Source organism: Drosophila willistoni (assembly GCF_018902025.1).
Source record: "Drosophila willistoni isolate 14030-0811.24 chromosome 2L unlocalized genomic scaffold, UCI_dwil_1.1 Seg168, whole genome shotgun sequence".
Lineage (NCBI taxonomy): Eukaryota > Metazoa > Arthropoda > Insecta > Diptera > Drosophilidae > Drosophila > Drosophila willistoni.
This window is the reverse complement of record NW_025814047.1, coordinates 1958073-1977301: the sequence shown is the minus strand read 5'-3', so window position 1 is coordinate 1977301 and position 19229 is coordinate 1958073. Positions and strand designations below refer to the sequence as shown.

The 19229-nt window shown below is 41.2% G+C and overlaps 1 protein-coding gene across 1 annotated transcript in view; it reads right to left on the bottom strand.

Annotated features, from left to right (window-relative positions):
- LOC6643383 (myosin light chain kinase, smooth muscle) overlaps window positions 1-19229 on the bottom strand; it is a 46056-nt gene that overhangs the window by 24578 nt on the left and 2249 nt on the right. The window contains exons 3-7 of the mRNA XM_047009730.1: window positions 17692-17983; window positions 16147-16631; window positions 15982-16073; window positions 15341-15553; window positions 107-15283 (exon numbers count right to left, since the gene is read on the bottom strand). Of these exons, the coding sequence (XP_046865686.1) occupies window positions 107-15283; window positions 15341-15553; window positions 15982-16073; window positions 16147-16631; window positions 17692-17983 (16259 nt within the window). The remainder of the gene's footprint in view (window positions 1-106; window positions 15284-15340; window positions 15554-15981; window positions 16074-16146; window positions 16632-17691; window positions 17984-19229) is intronic.

Below are 19229 nucleotides of genomic sequence, written 5' to 3'. Positions count from 1 at the left end.
ACTTTAGCATGACCGAAGTTAGCCCGGCCCTCTGGTTTTTGTCGTTAATTAGCTTTCAAATTCGGCAATTAGATCACTAGGTGGCACAGGCATAGACTGCACTTACCTCGAATGTTGCGTGTAAATATTGGTGGTGTGCCAAATTTACTTGAAGGTGCTTCGTATATAGTCACAAGACAGCTCGTTTCGACTTCTCCATTTCTATTAGTGGCGATGCATCGATAAACCCCAGAATCATTAAGCTCTGCCGACTTTATTTCAAGGCAAGACAGTCCATCGTTCAATGTTTTTCTGTACTTGGCATTGTTTTCAATGGGAGTGTTCTGAATAAACCATTGTACGTTCATATCGTGTCCAGAAATAGCGCACGTCAATTTTAGGTCCGTGCCCGTAGCCGAATTTCGATTCGTTAGCTGGATATCAACAGTTGGTTTCCGTTTAGCACTGCGTGACTCCTTTTTGTCCTTGTATTCTATACCCAAGGATTTTGACGATGTACTTTGAATACTCAAAGAGTCAATTTTTTCGCTGGAATTTTCATCCATTCTTTTGTTTTCTACTTCTTTTTTAGACATCTCTAGTTTCTTTTCGTCCAGCTTTTTATCTTCCCGAGTTTTCATCTCTACAGCCTTGGCCGATTGAGTTTCAGCTTCCGAGTCTTCTGATTCAGGTTTCTTTTCCGGTTTTACTATTATTTGAGCCTCAGCCTCCGACTCTAAACCTTTAGGTTTCTTTTTCTTTTCTACACATTCTTCAGTTATCTGATCGGCAACAACTTCGGATACTTCGCTCTGTTGAGCCTTCTTCTCGGCATCTTTTTCAGCTTGCTTCTGTTTATTCGCATTCAGCTCCTTTTGTTCCAGGGATATATTCTCTAAGGCCTTGTTGGTTTGTGCCACACCTTCCGAGTGCTTAACTTTAGGTTTCTTTGTCTTTTTTTCCTTTTCTTCAATTATCTTTTCGGCAACAACTTCAGAAACTTCGCCTTTTTGAGACTTCTTCTCGGCATCTTTTTCGGCTTGCTTCTGTTTCTTCGCATCCAGTTCCTTTTGTTCCAGGGATTTCTTCTCCAAGGCCTTGGCATTTTGAGCTTCAGCTTCCGCATCCTTTACCCCAGGTTTCTGTGTCTCTTCCACTTTTTCTTGAGTTATCTTTTCGGCAACAACTTCGGAAACTTCGCCTTGTTGAGCTTTCTTCTCGGCATCTTTTTCGGCTTGCTTCTGTTTCTGCGCATCCAGTTCCTTTTGTTCCAGGGATTTCTTCTCTAACTTCTTGGCGGTTTGGTCCTCAGGTTCGGAGTCCGTAACTTTAGATTTCTTTGTCTCTTCCACCTTTACTTCAGTTATCTTTTCGACAACAACTTCGTATTCTTCGCCTTGTTGAGTCTTCTTATCAACATCTTTTTCGACTTGCTTCTGTTTCTGCGCATCTAGTTTCTTTTGTTCCATGGATTTCTTCTCCAAGGGCTTGACACTTTGAGCTTCAGCTTCCGCATCCTTTACCCCAGGTTTCTGTGTCTCTTCCACTTTTTCTTGAGTTATCTTTTCGGCAACAACTTCGGAAACTTCGCCTTGTTGAGCTTTCTTCTCGGCATCTTTTTCGGCTTGCTTCTGTTTCTGCGCATCTAGTTTCTTTTGTTCCAGGGATTTCTTCTCCAAGGCCTCGGCATTTTGAGCTTTAGCTTCCGCATCCTTTACGCTAGGTTTCTGTGTCTCTTCCACTTTTTCCTGAGTTATTTTTTTTTTGGCAACAACTTCGCCTTGTTGAGCCTTGTTCTCGGCATCTTTTTCGGCTTGCTTCTGTTTCTTCGCATCCAGTTCCTTTTGTTCCAGGGATTTCTTCTCCAAGGCCTTGGCATTTTGAGCTTCAGCTTCCGAATCCTTTACGCTAGGTTTCTGTGTCTTTTCCACTTTTTCTTCAGTTATCTTTTCGGCAACAACTTCGGAAATTTCGCCTTGTTGAGCTTTCTTCTCCGCATCTTTTTTGGCTTGATTCTGTGTCTGCGCATCCAGTTCCTTTTGTTCCAGGGATTTCTTCTCCAAGGCCTTGGCATTTTCAGCTTCAGCTTCCGAATCTTTTACGCCAGATTTGTGTGTCGCTTCCACTTTTTCTTCAGTTATCTTTTCCGCAACAACTTCGGATACTTTGCCTTGTTGAGCCTTTTTCTCGGCATCTTTTTCGGCTTGATTCTGTTTCTTCGCATCCAGTTGCTTTTGTTCCAGGGACTTCTTCTCCAAGGCCTTGGCATTTTGAGCTTCAGCTTCCGAATCCTTTACGCTAGGTTTCTGTGTCTTTTCCACTTTTTCTTCAGTTATTTTTTCGGCAACAACTTCGGAAACTTCGCCTTGTTGAGACTTCTTCTCGGCATCTTTTTCGGCTTGTTTCTGTTTCTCCGCATCCAGTTCCTTTTGTTCCAGGGATTTCTTCTCCAAGACCTTGGCATTTTGAGCTTCAGCTTCCGAATCCTTTACGCTAGGTTTCTGTGTCTCTTTCACTTTTTCTTCAATTATCTTTTCGGCAACAACTTCGGAAACTTCGCATTGTTGAGCCTTGTTCTCGGCATCTTTTTCGGCTTGCTTCTGTTTCTTCGCATCCAGTTCCTTTTGTTCCAGGGATTTCTTCTCCAAGGCCTTGGCATTTTGAGCTTCAGCTTCCGAATCCTTTACGCTAGGTTTCTGTGTCTCTTCCACTTTTTCTTCAGTTATCTTTTCGGCAACAACTTCGGAAACTTCGCCTTGTTGAGCTTTCTTCTCGGCATCTTTTTCGGCTTGCTTCTGTTTCTTCGCATCCAGTTCCTTTTGTTCCAGGGATTTCTTCTCCAAGGCCTTGGCATTTTGAGCTTCAGCTTTCGAATCCCTTACGCTAGGTTTCTGTGTCTCTTCCACTTTTTCTTCAGTTATCTTTTCGGCAATAACTTCGGATACTTCGCCTTGTTGAGCCTTCTTCTCGGCATCTTTTTCGGCTTGCTTCTGTTTCTTCGCATCCAGTTCCTTTTGTTCCAGGGATTTCTTCTCCAAGGCCTTGGCATTTTGAGCTTCAGCTTGCGAATCCTTTATGCTAGGTTTCTGTTTCTCTTCCACTTTTTCTTCAGTTATCTTTTCGGCAACAACTTCGGAAACTTCGCCTTGTTGAGCCTTCTTCTCGGCATCTTTTTCGGCTTGCTTCTGTTTCTTCGCATCCAGTTCCTTTTGTTCCAGGGATTTCTTCTCCAAGGCCTTGGCATTTTGAGCTTCAGCTTCCGAATCCTTTACGCTAGATTTCTGTGTCTCTTCCACTTTTTCTTCAGTTATCTTTTCGGCAACAACTTCGGATTCTTCGCCTTGTTGAGACTTCTTCTCGGCATCTTTTTCGGCTTGCTTCTGTTTCTTCGCATCCAGTTTCTTTTGTTCCAGGGATTTCTTCTCCAAGGCCTTGGCATTTTGAGCTTCAGCTTCCGAATCCTTTACGCTAGATTTCTGTGTCTCTTCCACTTTTTCTTCAGTTATCTTTTCGGCAACAACTTCGGAAACTTCGCCTTGTTGAGCTTTCTTCTCGGCATCCTTTTCGGCTTGGTTCTGTTTCTGCGCATCCAGTTCCTTTTGTTCCAGGGATTTCTTCTCCAAGGCCTTGGCATTTTGAGCTTCAGCTTCCGAATCCTTTACGCTAGGTTTCTGTGTCTCTTCCACTTTTTCTTCAGTTATCTTTTCGGCAACAACTTCGGAAACTTTGCCTTGATGAGCCTTCTTCTCGGCATCTTTTTCGGCTTGCTTCTGTTTCTTCGCATCCAGTTCGTTTTGTTGCAGGGATTTCTTCTCCAAGGCCTTAGCATTTTGAGCTTCAGCTTCCGAATCCTTTATGCTAGGTTTTTGTGTCTCTTCCACTTTTTCTTCAGTTATCTTTTCGGCAACAACTTCGGAAACTTCGCCTTGTTGAGCCTTCTTCTCGGCATCTTTTTCGGCTTGCTTCTGTTTCTTCGCATCCAGTTCCTTTTGTTCCAGGGATTTCTTCTCCAAGGCCTTGGCATTTTGAGCTTCAGCTTCCGAATCCTTTACGCTAGATTTCTGTGTCTCTTCCACTTTTTCTTCAGTTATCTTTTCGGCAACAACTTCGGATTCTTCGCCTTGTTGAGACTTCTTCTCGGCATCTTTTTCGGCTTGCTTCTGTTTCTTCGCATCCAGTTTCTTTTGTTCCAGGGATTTCTTCTCCAAGGCCTTGGCATTTTGAGCTTCAGCTTCCGAATCCTTTACGCTAGATTTCTGTGTCTCTTCCACTTTTTCTTCAGTTATCTTTTCGGCAACAACTTCGGATACTTCGCCTTGTTGAGCCTTGTTCTCGGCATCTTTTTCGGCTTGCTTCTGTTTCTTCGCATCCAGTTCCTTTTGATCCAGGGATTTCTTCTCCAAGGCCTTGGCATTTTGAGCTGCAGCTTCCGAATCCTTTACGCTAGGTTTCTGTGTCTCTTCCACTTTTTCTTCAGTTATCTTTTCGGCAACAACTTCGGAAACTTCGCCTTGTTCAGCCTTCTTCTCGGCATCTTTTTCGGCTTGCTTCTGTTTCTTCGCATCCAGTTCCTTTTGATCCAGGGATTTCTTCTCCAAGGCCTTGGCATTTTGAGCTTCAGCTTCCGAATCCTTTACGCTAGGTTTCTGTGTCTCTTCCACTTTTTCTTCAGTTATCTTTTCGGAAACAACTTCGGAAACTTCGCCTTGTTCAGCCTTCTTCTCGGCATCTTTTTCGGCTTGCTTCTGTTTCTTCGCATCCAGTTCCTTTTGTTCCAGGGATTTTTTCTCCAAGGCCTTGGCATTTTGAGCTTCAGTTTCCGAATCTTTTACGTCAGGTTTCTGTGTCGCTTCCACTTTTTCTTCAGTTATCTTTTCGGCAACAACTTCAGAAACTTCGCCTTGTTCAGCCTTCGGATCGGCATCTTTTTCGGCTTGCTTCTGTTTCTTCGCATCCAGTTCCTTTTGTTCCAGGGATTTCTTCTCCAAGGCCTTAGCATTTTGAGCTTCAGCTTCCAAATCCTTTACGCTAGGTTTCTGTGTCTCTTCCACTTTTTCTTCAGTTATCTTTTCAGCAACAATTTCGGATTCTTCGCCTCGTTGAGACTTCTTCTCGGCATCTTTTTCGGCTTGTTTCTGTTTCTGCGCATCCAGTTCCTTTTGTTCCAGGGATTTCTTCTCCAAGACCTTGGCATTTTGAGCTTCAGCTTCCGAATCTTTTACGCCAGGTTTCTGTGTCGCTTCCACTTTTTCTTCAGTTATCTTTTCGGCAACAACTTCAGAAACTTCGCCTTGTTCAGCCTTCTTCTCGGCATCTTTTTCGGCTTGCTTCTGTTTCTTCGCATTCAGTTCCTTTTGTTCCAGGGATTTCTTTTCCAAAGCCTTGGCATTTTGAGCTTCAGCTTCGGAATCTTTTACGCCAGGTTTCTGTATCGCTTCTACTTTTTCTTGAGTTATCTTTTCGGCAACAACTTCGGAGCCTTCGTGTTGAGTCTTCTTCTCGGCATCTTTTTCGGCTTGCTTCTGTTTCTTCGCATCAAGTTCCTCTTCTACCAGAGATTTCTTTTCCAAGGTCTTTGCGGAATCCTCTATGCCAGGTTTCTCTGCTTCTTCTTCTTTCTTTTCAGGTGACTTTTCAACCATAATATCTTCGACCGTTTTCGTATCGTCCCCCTGTTTCTTTTGAATATCTTGGTTTAAATCTTGAGCTGATTCCTTCTCTAAAAGAGTGAGTGCAGCATTATCAACAACATCTTTTGCCGTTTCTTCGGCATCAGTTTGACTGGCTATTAGCTCTTGTAATTCTTCCGAAATGTTCAACATTTTCTGTGTAATAATAAAAATTTGTTCCTGTATGATGGCAGTATTAAGTTTACCTTCCTTCTTTTCAATATAGTCGTACTCTTTAAGCAAAGCTGTTTTTGCGTCTTCAATTTGGGGTCTTAACTTATCAGTTTTTTCATCTAACAAGTCATCAAGGATAATAAAAATGTCCATTAGATTCTGCTGCAAGTTAATCATTTTTTCAGATGACTTATCCAGTTGCAATTTTGATTGTGTTTCATCCGATATATGTTCCAAATTAACGAGTTTCGGGATCAATAAGGAAGGCTTCAAAAACATTTCGCTTTCATTAATTAGCTGAATGGCTGCTTTTGTTAGAATGATATTTGTCTTTATTTCCTTCACATAGTTGTGTATTAGTTGCTTTGACGCATCCGGACAGAACTCGAGAAGCGATTCGATGAAGGCCTCCACAGCTTCTCTATCAGTTTGTTCTTCTAGAGGCTTACCATCATAAGTGTGAACTATATGCTCTTTTAATTTAAATATGGCCTTAGCTGTTTTTTCTCCATTTTCCAGGTTGTCGATTGCATCTTTTGTTTCCTTTAGAATGGACTGAAGCTCTTCGTTACATGATGACGACGCCAAACCTTTTGATAAGTCTTTGAACTTTTCCGACAAAATTACTTTAATCTCTTTAGTTTTTAGAATATGCTCTTTTTCTTCTTGTATTGAAGCTTCGTTGGGTTTTGAATCTAAGGATTCTTGTTTTTTTTCAGCGGAAGTCTCTTCAATAGAAGCTTTCTGTTTTTTTGCATCCAATTTCTCTTCTTTCAGAGATATATTCTCCAAGTCCTTGGCATTTTCAGCTTCAGCTTCCGAATCCTTTACGCTAGGTTTCTGTGTCTCTTCCACTTTTTCTTGAGTTATCTTTTCGGCAACAATTTCGGAAACTTCGCCTTGTTGAGCCTTCTTCTCGGCATCTTTTTCGGCTTGCTTCTGTTTCTTCGCATCCAGTTCCTTTTGTTCCAGGGATTTCTTCTCCAAGGCCTTGGCATTTTGAGCTTCAGCTTCCGAATCCTTTACGCTAGGTTTCTGTGTCTCTTCCACTTTTTCTTCAGTTATCTTTTCGGCAACAACTTCGGAAACTTCGTCTTGTTGAGCCTTCTTCTCGGCATCTTTTTCGGCTTGCTTCTGTTTCTTCGCATCCAGTTCCTTTTGTTCCAGGGATTTCTTCTCCAAGGCCTTGGCATTTTGAGCTTCAGCTTTCGAATCCTTTACGCTAGGTTTCTGTGTCTCTTCCACTTTTTCTTCAGTTATCTTTTCGGCAACAACTTCGGAAACTTCGCCTTGTTGAGCCTTCTTCTCGGCATCTTTTTCGGCTTGCTTCTGTTTCTTCGCATCCAGTTCCTTTTGTTCCAGGGATTTCTTCTCCAAGGCCTTGGCATTTTGAGCTTCAGCTTCCGAATCCTTTACGCTAGGTTTCTGTGTCTCTTCCACTTTTTCTTCAGTTATCTTTTCGGCAACAACTTCGGATTCTTCGCCTTGTTGAGACTTCTTCTCGGCATCTTTTTCGGCTTGTTTCTGTTTCTGCGCATCCAGTTCCTTTTGTTCCAGGGATTTCTTCTCCAAGGCCTTGGCATTTTGAGCTTCAGCTTCCGAATCCTTTACGCTAGGTTTCTGTGTCTCTTCCACTTTTTCTTCAGTTATCTTTTCGGCAACAACTTCGGAAACTTCGCCTTGTTGAGCCTTCTTCTCGGCATCTTTTTCGGCTTGCTTCTGTTTCTTCGCATCCAGTTTCTTTTGTTCCAGGGATTTCTTCTCCAAGGCCTTGGCATTTTGAGCTTCAGCTTCCGAATCCTTTACGCTAGATTTCTGTGTCTCTTCCACTTTTTCTTCAGTTATCTTTTCGGCAACAACTTCGGAAACTTCGCCTTGTTGAGCTTTCTTCTCGGCATCTTTTTCGGCTTGCTTCTGTTTCTTCGCATCCAGTTTCTTTTGTTCCAGGGATTTCTTCTCCAAGGCCTTGGCATTTTGAGCTTCAGCTTCCGAATCCTTTACGCTAGATTTCTGTGTCTCTTCCACTTTTTCTTCAGTTATCTTTTCGGCAACAACTTCGGAAACTTCGCCTTGTTGAGCTTTCTTCTCGGCATCTTTTTCGGCTTGGTTCTGTTTCTTCGCATCCAGTTCCTTTTGTTCTAGGGATTTCTTGTCCAAGGGCTTAGCATTTTGAGCTTCAGCTTCCGAATCTTTTACGCCAGGTTTCTGTGTCGCTTCCACTTTTTCTTCAGTTATCTTTTCGGCAACAACTTCAGAAACTTCGCCTTGTTCAGCCTTCTTCTCGGCATCTTTTTCGGCTTGCTTCTGTTTCTTCGCATTCAGTTCCTTTTGTTCCAGGGATTTCTTTTCCAAAGCCTTGGCATTTTGAGCTTCAGCTTCGGAATCTTTTACGCCAGGTTTCTGTATCGCTTCTACTTTTTCTTGAGTTATCTTTTCGGCAACAACTTCGGAGCCTTCGTGTTGAGTCTTCTTCTCGGCATCTTTTTCGGCTTGCTTCTGTTTCTTCGCATCAAGTTCCTCTTCTACCAGAGATTTCTTTTCCAAGGTCTTTGCGGAATCCTCTATGCCAGGTTTCTCTGCTTCTTCTTCTTTCTTTTCAGGTGACTTTTCAACCATAATATCTTCGACCGTTTTCGTATCGTCCCCCTGTTTCTTTTGAATATCTTGGTTTAAATCTTGAGCTGATTCCTTCTCTAAAAGAGTGAGTGCAGCATTATCAACAACATCTTTTGCCGTTTCTTCGGCATCAGTTTGACTGGCTATTAGCTCTTGTAATTCTTCCGAAATGTTCAACATTTTCTGTGTAATAATAAAAATTTGTTCCTGTATGATGGCAGTATTAAGTTTACCTTCCTTCTTTTCAATATAGTCGTACTCTTTAAGCAAAGCTGTTTTTGCGTCTTCAATTTGGGGTCTTAACTTATCAGTTTTTTCATCTAACAAGTCATCAAGGATAATGAAAATGTCCATTAGATTCTGCTGCAAGTTAATCATTTTTTCAGATGACTTATCCAGTTGCAATTTTGATTGTGTTTCATCCGATATATGTTCCAAATTAACGAGTTTCGGGATCAATAAGGAAGGCTTCAAAAACATTTCGCTTTCATTAATTAGCTGAATGGCTGCTTTTGTTAGAATGATATTTGTCTTTATTTCCTTCACATAGTTGTGTATTAGTTGCTTTGACGCATCCGGACAGAACTCGAGAAGCGATTCGATGAAGGCCTCCACAGCTTCTCTATCATTTTGTTCGTCTAGAGGCCTACCATCATAAGTATGAACTATATGCTCTTTTAATTTAAATATGGCCTTAGCTACTTTATCTCCATTTTCGAGGCTCTCGATTGTATCTTTTGTTTCCTTTAGAATGGACTGTACTTCATCCTTACAGGACGACGCCGCCAAACCTTTTGATAAGTCTTCGAATTTTTCCGACAAAATTTCTTGGATCTCTTTAATTTCTAGAATTGTTTTATTTTCTTCTTGTACTATTGCTTCAGGTAGTACTTGAAGATTTTGATCGGAACTAGTTTCGATTGAAGCTTCAGATACTTCGCTTGGGTGAACCGCCTTTTCAGCTTCTTTGGTTTTCTCCAGTTTCTTTTCCTTCTCTTGAAGCTTTTTCGTCTTATCTGATTCTGCGACTTGTTCAGAAATTTGTTCTTTGTTCACTTTTTTCCGTTTCTCTGTATGGATCTCTTCATCGGTAGATTCTTTGTCTATTATCTTGGGTTTTTTATTTTCGGGTTCGTCGGGTTGTTGCGCTTCTGCTATAACTTTTTGTTTGGATATCTTAGCAAGATTTTCGATCTTTGTGTCTTGCTGTAGTTGCTGATCTTCATTAGGTGGTTTAACAAATGCCTTTTGCTTATCCTGATTATGAGCATCAATAGCTTCAGAACTTGATTGCAAGAGCTCTTCATCTGTGGCCAAGACGGATTCACTGGATGATGTATTTAGATAGTTTAATTTTTCTTGGAAGATGTTTAGTTGTGTTTGAAGAGTTTCAATAAGCGCAAATTGCTTTGGAGTTATTTGATTGAGTTGAGGTTGGGAGAGGATTTCATTCTCAATCTGAATCAAGGTCGCCTCTAACTGACCAATGTCCTCGCTGTTTTCATTAAGAAGAAGAACACTTAAGGGATTATCGTTTTTCAGTCCTTCCTCAAGTTCTGTTAGAAATGCTTTGCCAGAAGAGACGTTTTCAATAATTACGCCAATATCGATAGGCACTGTTGGCTCTACGGGAACCAAGGATAAAGTGTTAAGCTCCGTTGTGATCGCATCTATTTCCTGTAGTAATTCAATTATACGAATTGTGCATTCATTGTTTTCAATAAAGTCAAAGACAGCGACCAGACTACTCTGAGTTTTTAGAAGACCAACGGAGATATCATTATCCGCTTTCTCACTGACCTCATTTAAAGCTCTAAAGGCAGACATCAGATTCGACTGAAGATTCACAATGACTATTGATGACTTATCAATATCAACAGTTGCCTGCATTGCCAATGTCTTAATAGACTGTAACAGCGAATCAAATGGCCCTTTCAGCCTAACCAATTGATGTGTTTGATCGACTGTGTCGTAATGCTGACAATTCATGTTGAAGACATTTAATGATTTTTCGATTTTCGCAAACATCTCTTGCGCTAATTGCGACTCCAAAATGGGAAGTGAAAGCAAAATATCCTCAAATGCACTTTCTACCGTCTCCAGAGAATCAACCAATCCTGATTCATATGTATGCACAAGACTCTCCTTCAGCTTAAACATGGTGCCCGCTATTTTCGCCTGCGCCAGAACAGTTTCCTGTTCATCAGTATTTGAAATAAGTGTTGTCTGAATGCTCTCCAAATCGGATTTAAGCTGTTTCATTATTTGGCTGACTTGATGAAGCTCTTCGGTGTTAGTTGTTTGTGTTACCTCCAGGCATGCTTGCAATTGTTTAATGCCACTGGCAACACCCTGTTGTATGTCAAATACTTCAACCAGAGGTTCCTGTTGTACCTCAGCTTTTTCTTCAGCGCCAATTTGTTCTGTTTGCTTTTGGCCGCTTGTTTTAAGTTGTGAAATATCTTCTTGCGTAGACATATCAATGGCGTGATCTAAAACTTGGTTATAAATCTGCTCGCAATATTGCCTTACATCTTTTAGTGGGGTGGCCAATGCCTTTAATTTCGATAGTTCTAGTTCACTGATTTCATCCAGACCACTTTGGGCTATACATTCTTCCACGTGCAGAACGCAACGTTCCAAACTGCATAAAGCCTCGGCAAACGTTCCTTGGTGACTACCTGACTCTGAGGACAAGGAGTGGGCTGTTTCAGCAATATTGGTTTCGTGTACGAGAGCAATACTATTCTGGAGGTCTTGCATCTTGATAATGGCGGCATGTACTTGCTGGGCGCTGGGGCCAACCATGGAAGTCACATCGATATCTTCGCAGTGTGAGAGAACAGCCGAAATACCATGGTTCAGGTCAGAGAGCAAAACATCAGCTGTAAGTGATGGCTTTTCAGTCGCAGCGGGCAACTCAATTTCTGGCTCGGTTGGCAACGATTCAGCAATCGACTTAAGTACAGAGATATCATCCAATGTAGACAAATCTTCCACAGACGTCGATTCCTTCAAAGGTTGCTCTAAATGCTCCAAAGCTTGAATAAGACTAGCAAGAGGTCCATCAACGGATAACTTCTCATCGCTTGCTTTCTTCTGTTGGCCTACAATCTCGCAGAATTGACTTAGAACTTGCTTAAATTCACAGCCAACTTCTTGGATTGGACTTCCCAAAGATTTTGCCAAATCCGCAAAACTTTTGGCACATTCAAATAAGATTCGGGTTGTATTCGCTTCGTGTGGATTAAGTGTGGTCTCTGCCTCACTGAAAGTGGCCAAATTTTTGGCAATCTGCAGAATATGCAACAAAGATACTTGTGCTTCCGTTGCTGATTTCTTGACCTGCTCAGCGGCCTTAGTGTTCTCGTTAATTTGATTTAGAGCCAATTGCAGCGTTTCCATATTGTCAATGGCTTCTTCCAAAGAGACCTTTGTTTCAAGAGCCTTTCTTAGAGCACTAAACGATTTATCGTGCTGCTGCTGCGAAGCCTGTTCTTCGTCCTGTTGAATCTCCTGTTGTAGAATCTTGAATTCATGCTCCTCAATGTCTATAACTGCATTTCGGATGATGCTGCGTATATTTTCTAGAGTCTGAAGGGATTGCTTGTCAGGCTCGCGGGCTGTTAGCATTAAGCCATGTCCTTTCTGTGTATTTTCTTGCAGCATACTCAAGGGTTCAATTAGGTCTGCTAGTGAACCTGTCATAGACTTCACTTCCGTTTGGCGAATGCAGTAGTTTAACTCGTCAATGGGACTCTTTAATTGCTCGAGAAGCTCCACATGATGGCGAGTGATGTCCTTATCTAAAATTGTACCAATAAGGGCAGACAGTTCATCCTTAAGATTCTGCAGGCGTATCTTGACATTCGCCGAAAGGCGTGGAGAAATTCGTTCGATATTTGTCTCGAAATGCAAAACAGCTTGAGCAATTGATTGTAATAGTTTTTGGGTATCAGCCACATCCAGCGATGGTTCGGTTAAGTTTTGTATGACATCCTCATGTGCCATTAATGCTGCCTGGCCCCCGGAACTTTCCAAATCCTGTCCTAGTTGGGCCAGACCGTTTTGAATCTCTTGCAAAGGTGGAACCATCGATTCCACTGTGCTAACTGTTAACATGCCTCCCTCTACGCTGTCGGACTTTTCGTTGAGTATCACTTCCAATCCTTTGTTGAGCTCAAAAAGTGGTGGTGTCACAATGTCCAAAATCGCCATATTAATCTTTTGTTCCATGGACTCGGTGCCAGCCAGAGATTCCGTTTTATCCTCGATGGAATGAAGTGTGCTTTGTAGTTCCCTGATGGGCTCCACAATGCTTTCAAGTACTTTTTGATGCACCTTTTTGTAAATTTCTTCTTCAGACTCTTCAAGTGAGAGTTCCATCTCAACGCGTTCTAAGGCCTCTTGTATTTTAGCCACCGGCTGGCAGATCTCTTTTAAAGCGCTAGCCTCACTGGGTAAATTTGCCTCAGATATGGTAGCAAAAGACATTGACTCGTTGGTATCCTGCTGCATTTTCTCCACTGTCTCCGTAAAATGCTGGGCAGCCTCAAGATCTTGGGCCTCTTGTAATAGAGCCTGCGATTTAATGGTGCCTTGAGTGATTTCCAAACCTTGTTGAATATCATCAGCAGTCAATTCAATTTGTGCCCTTAAACTTTCCGAATGGAATTTTTTGCTCACAATTTTCAGTTCTTCGAGTGCTCTTTTCATCTGTTCGCCTACAGTGTCAATAATGCAGACACTAGTCCGTTGGATAAGTGTGGCTCCAGTTTCGTCTATTTCCACACATTTTTCTATCACCTGCAGACCCATGTGTAACCTGCGTATATCATCGTCCATAGATTGAATGAGAGCATCGATTTGAGTCTCGCCTGAATAAACGCGTAGTTTTGACTCAATTTGCTTAATCGGCTCCACAATGTTTCGTATAATAGCAATGCTTTGATCCGCAGCAGCTGGTGTCATCATCATGGTTGATTGATCCAATACCTCATGCTCAACAACTGTTAGATGATTCTCTATCACCTTCAATAATTTGGCTAGCGGCACAAGAGCTATAAGATTTCTATTGATCTCTGATTCATCGGTAATTGCTTTTAAATGTGCGGCTGGTGACATCAAAAGACCATCGCCTACTGCCCCTGAAATATCCTGCAAGCGAGCTTCATCCTCGGTAGTCTTTGAAGAGTCAGTGTCAGAAGGTTTCTTGGATTTTTTGCGCTTTGGCGCTGCCAATGTTTCGTGATCATGCTCCTGCTCTGATTTGGCTGATACTTGCTTCTGATTATGGGATGTGGACATTTGGGCACTGGCGAAAGTTTGCAAGTCCGACGTTTCCTCTTCATCACCTTGACTTCCCGATGCCTTGGAGAGGCTGAAAAATTCTTCCGTCTCAGTTGGCCTTGACTTTTTGCGTTTACGGGCTACAGGGGCCGACAAGGATAGCTCTTCCTCCATTTTCTCAAACGATTCCTGGACATATTGCTGCGTTTCCCTGTCGATTAATCCAACTCCATCTCGACCAGATGAGCCATGCACAGTAATTTCTGTAATGGAAATATCATCCATATCGGCCTCTGTTCTTAGATCATCTTCGTGGCTGAAATACTCTGGTGCTATGTCGATAACCACCGCCTCCATTAAAAGTTTACCCGATTGGGAGGTCTCTTTAACGAAACGCAGTGGCGGCAATTCGACAATATTGTGTTCTGTTACATGCTCTGATATTTGATCGGCATACATTTCAACAATCTTGAGAGCTTCCTCCTCGGTTAGATCGGGTGTTTCGTAGAGTGATACAGAAACCTCTTTACCATCAAATGAAAAGGACACATCGCCCTTATCGTCGATTGTTATGTCGCCGACCGGCGTCTCATAAAGTTGCGAAGTTCGCTCCTCTTGAATGGTTGAAAGCGAGAAATTCCGTTGCAATTCGTTCTCGTGGACTTGCTGCTCATTCTTTTGACTCTGATTCCGTTGGGCGTCCTCGAAGCCAAGAAGAGAGGCGGAGCTGGCTACCACTCCCATGCAGTTTCTTGCCTCGCAAGTGTAGGTACCCAAGCAACAGGTGCCATCTTGGCCAGATATAATGCGATGAATATCCCCGGGTTTCAGCTCCACCCCATCCTTATACCACTTAAGCACAGGCTGTGGTACACCTATGACCTTACACTCCAAATTGACGGCACCCTCGTCAGTTAGAACGGCTCGCAGACATTCCAAGAATCGTGGTTTCTTATAATGTCTTGGGATCTGCAACTTTAGGAAACAGGAAGTGATGCTAGTGCCAAAGTCATTGACGGCAACGCATTTCCATTCAGCCTGATCAACAAATTCCACTGCTTTGATATCCATAAGCCATTCTTCATCCTCACCACGATAATGGTTATAACGATCATTCGGATCGATGGGCAGTTCATCGCGAAACCATGTTAGGACGGGATCCGGAGAAGCTCTGACCACTACTTTGAATTGAAAAGGTTCATTGATCTTTGCATCGGTGCTTTTTAGTCCAGTTAAAAATCTTGGTGCTTGATTTTGATGGGTAAACACGAGACGTTCCTCATCGGTTAATTGATTTTGAATATCCTCCACGGTCAGTACGGCCGTGCTGCTTGTCTCTCCCATGCAATTACGGGCGATGCAGCAGTAAGTGCCCAAAGAATTAGTTCCGGTTAACTGATAGACATCTCCAGGTTTTAACTCGTGGCCATCCTTGAACCATTTGAGGACGGGAGTTGGAAAACCAACAACCTTGCACTCAAAAGAAACAAGTCCCTCCTCGGTAAGTACAGCACGTAGACTCTCCATGAATCTAGGCTTTCGATAATTTTTGGGAACTGCAAGCATAAAATGTATTTAGTAAAGGATCAAAAGGATGATATCTGTAAACTTACTATCCATGGTGACTACACTGGTGGAGATGCCCACACAACCCTCAAAACTTGTAACAACACATTTCCATTCGCCAGCATCACAGGATTCTGATGGCTTAATCTCAATCATGTATACGCCAAGACCATCCTCAATTAATTTATAACGATCGGAAGTTTCGACACGTCCATCTGTGTTATACCAAGCAACACTTTTCGGCCATGGTGGTACCACCACTACCAAAGATGATGAAACGCAAGGGATTGCCCAAGAGAAAGAAAGAGAGAGAGAGGGAGAGAGGCAAAAAAAGTGGGAGAGGGAGAGATAAATAAATTAATAAGATCATCATTTACTCCCACCACATGGAAGAGAGCAATTTCTCACGACAGCATTTTTGTTATTTTCTCAGTTCTCTGGGCAATTATCGTAAGTTTTGTTTTGATCGAAACGTTTCGCCGATGCTGTTGACCCACCTCAACATTCGCGGTATTTCAACCATTTCATCGAGTTCAAGTTTCTAGAGCAAACAAGCATGTAGACAAAACTAGACCGTGTCCGTGTCCGTGCCCGAGTGTGTGAGAAAAGTAAACAAAAATGATTTTGGCACGATGCCAAGGAAGATGCTCAAGAATTGCTCACTGCTTGTGATGATGATAATGCTCACCTTGACAGCCGAGAATGATTGTCTCGCCAATGCGGACGCTCATGTCCCGCAGTTCGTTCGTAAATATCGGAGGCGGTGAATTATTGGAGACACTAAAGAGAAATACAAGGAACATCAAGAGTTTTGGTCTAGTAAGAGATTTAATAATGTCACATCGACACTCACTTATCGGCCGGCTTAAGGGAACCCTCACGACTACCGCGTCCGACCACATGCACCTTGGAACTGGAATAGGTGACGCCCATGCAATTCCTTGCCTCACATGTGTATGTGCCCAGCGATGTGGGATCATCGGCATTAGCCGTTAGAGCGAATATATCACCAGCCTTTATTTCCTTGGAGTCCTTAAACCAGCGCAAATGTGGTGTAGGCACTCCCACCACTTTGCATTCGAGTGACACGGTGCCCTGCTCCGTTAATACAGCACGTAGTTCTTCGACAAATTCGGGTGTCTTATACGCCTTGGGCACCAGGACGTTAAGTGTGCCCAAACATGAATTACGTCCACCCAAATTCTCGGCCATTAACATCCATTGGCCACCATCCTCCAAGGTAACTGGGCTTACTTCCAAATAGTGGAATGTTCCCTCATTGATCTCAGTAATGCGATCATTTTCGCATACTCGTCGATCGTTTCGATACCAGGTTAGCTGTAAGCAAAACAAATCGTAAAACCAAAAATGGCTAAGAACCTGTAACCTTCTTTTCCTAATAGGTATAAACTATGGATAGCCAAAGACACTAGTTCAAGAGAAGTTTATAAGATTAAACAAACAAAAAGAGAAAATTGAGACAACCTCAATAAACCATAAATCAAGCCTAATCTAACAAAATGTTAAAATAAAATTGGGGCTCATTTTCCATTTTGGAAACTGTAAAAATTTTTGATTTTAAGGTGCAAACTAAATTTTTTTTTTGTGTAATAGCATTTAAGGAATCCAAATCTGTGGTCAAAATGTTTCCTATTTTGGTTTAGGTTCATGTAAACTTTATTTCGTAATTTATTCTTTTTTAAATTTTAGATAATATTGGAATATTTTACATTATTTTTAATTAAAGCCCCACATAAGTCACAAAAATGTTAAGTGAAACTAACTAACTGACTGTATACTTCTCTTTGATTTCAAATAAAAAACAGAATTTATAAAAACATACAAAACTTGCTATCTCAAAAGTTGAGCACTGGTCCAAAATGGGTTAAAGATCTGTTGTTGCAGCTTCAAAAATAGTTATTTTTAGAAATAAACATTTACAAATATACTCCAAAGTTACCCAAATATGTGTAAAAATCATTAAAATAATAATTCACAGAAAAATATTGTTGAAAATTTAATTTTTGAGTGCTCCTAGCCCTTTGATAATTTTAAGCACTAACACAAAGTTTCAAGTAAAATTATAAATAAAATATTAGGTTTAAATAAATTAAAAATTATAAGGAAATATAACTCAACGAAATAATCGGTGAAATTTCTTTCACATTTATTTTAATCTAATATTTTATTTATAATTAAAATGGAAATTCGTTCAAACTTTTTGTAAGCGCTAAAAATGACTTTCCTACACAAAGCCCCGGAATATACTGAATACTATTTGCCTTATCTTGGTATCGTTCTTGAAATTGTTTTTTGAGAAATTAGTTTAGACTCTAGAGATTTAATCGTTGATGTCAATTTGTATTCTCAATCTTTTTCCTTTGCCAATAAACTTTACCTTAAGATCTGTTGAACTGCGTATTTCGGTGAGTAGGCGTGTTCGGGTTCCCACTTTAACGGACAGATCAACCAGGCGACGCACAAACACTGGAGGATCTTCACCCATCGATCTGTCCTCGACAATGAGCTCGACATGACGGCGCACCACATCGTTGCTCTTTGTGCGTGCGATAAGAGTATAATGACCAGCATCCTCGCGCTGCACATGCTCCACAGCCAATTGGACAGCATTGCTGGTCTGTGTAATGCGAAAGCGATCGGAGTTTTCAATGGGTATCTCGCCACGGCTCCTGTTAGAACAATGAAAACGTTAAGATGAGCAATCACCCCACACAGCCCTTTGGGAGTCAGAGTACACGATGGGCATCATTCCTATAAATGGATCTATACCTTTTCCTATAGACTGACGAGGCAGACGAGAGCGCGCCATGAATTTGTTTATGTTCATTACACTGGCAGCATTTCGAACATCCGTTGCCCATTGCGTTTCCGATTCAAAAACTTAACAATTTATATATATACAGTTGATGTACACAAAAGTATTCTCCTTGCTTGGACGATTGACTAATGAGTTTTTCAATATTTTCAAAAATATTTTGGCACGTGCAAACATTGAGTGTTAAAACGTGTTCACGTCATTTATTTATTTTGGCATTTTATTATTACCTAATAAACAGAGAAATAAGCCAAAAATAATAACAACAACATTTAACCAATGAAAAATGACGAAAATATATCAATCTAAACAAGAATGTTTATAAATAAAATGCTCGAATTGTATTTCGGTTCTTCAGAATACAAAAAATTGCAATAATTTAGACGCGCGCGAGATATATAGAGAAAGAAAAAAAGAGAGAGAGAGAGAGTTAGAGAGCCTAGACAACAGGTTCTTTTGCTGCGGTTTGTTTTATTTTTCTTTGGCATTTTATTTTTGGGTTGTGTTTTTCATTTTGAAACGCTAATAACTTGTTGTTAGCCCCTCACGAAAATGAGAATTTTCAAATGTTGTTTCGATTGCGTTCTTGTTTTTTTTTTTATTTTGTTTGTTCTTTGTTGTTCTCGCACGGGAAATAGCCCGACACTAGGTACAATGTATTATGTAATTTTCAATTTCATTTGAAGGAAAACTATTTTCAGCACTTTTAAGGCATAAAAATTGAAATGTTTTTGACGCACACTATTAAAATACCAAATTACCCGAAAATTCCGAAATGCCCCAACAAAACAAAAACAGCAACAACAACAACCACGTCAAACAACACAACAGAATACGACAACGACACAAGACGTCCGAGAACCGATTTGTTAATCTAGCTAAATTTAGCTATTTGCCATAGTTTTCTTTAGTGGTCCGTGGAATATATAGCAGGCAGGTATCATTAGAACACTCTCTCGAACTATATATACATAGTAGCTAGTAATAAATATTCAAACATTTCAAAATTTCGAAAGTAATTACCACGAAATTGATTGATTTCCAAGTATTTCTCTGATTTATTAAGTATACGTCGTGTGAACAGTCCTAAATATTTTTAC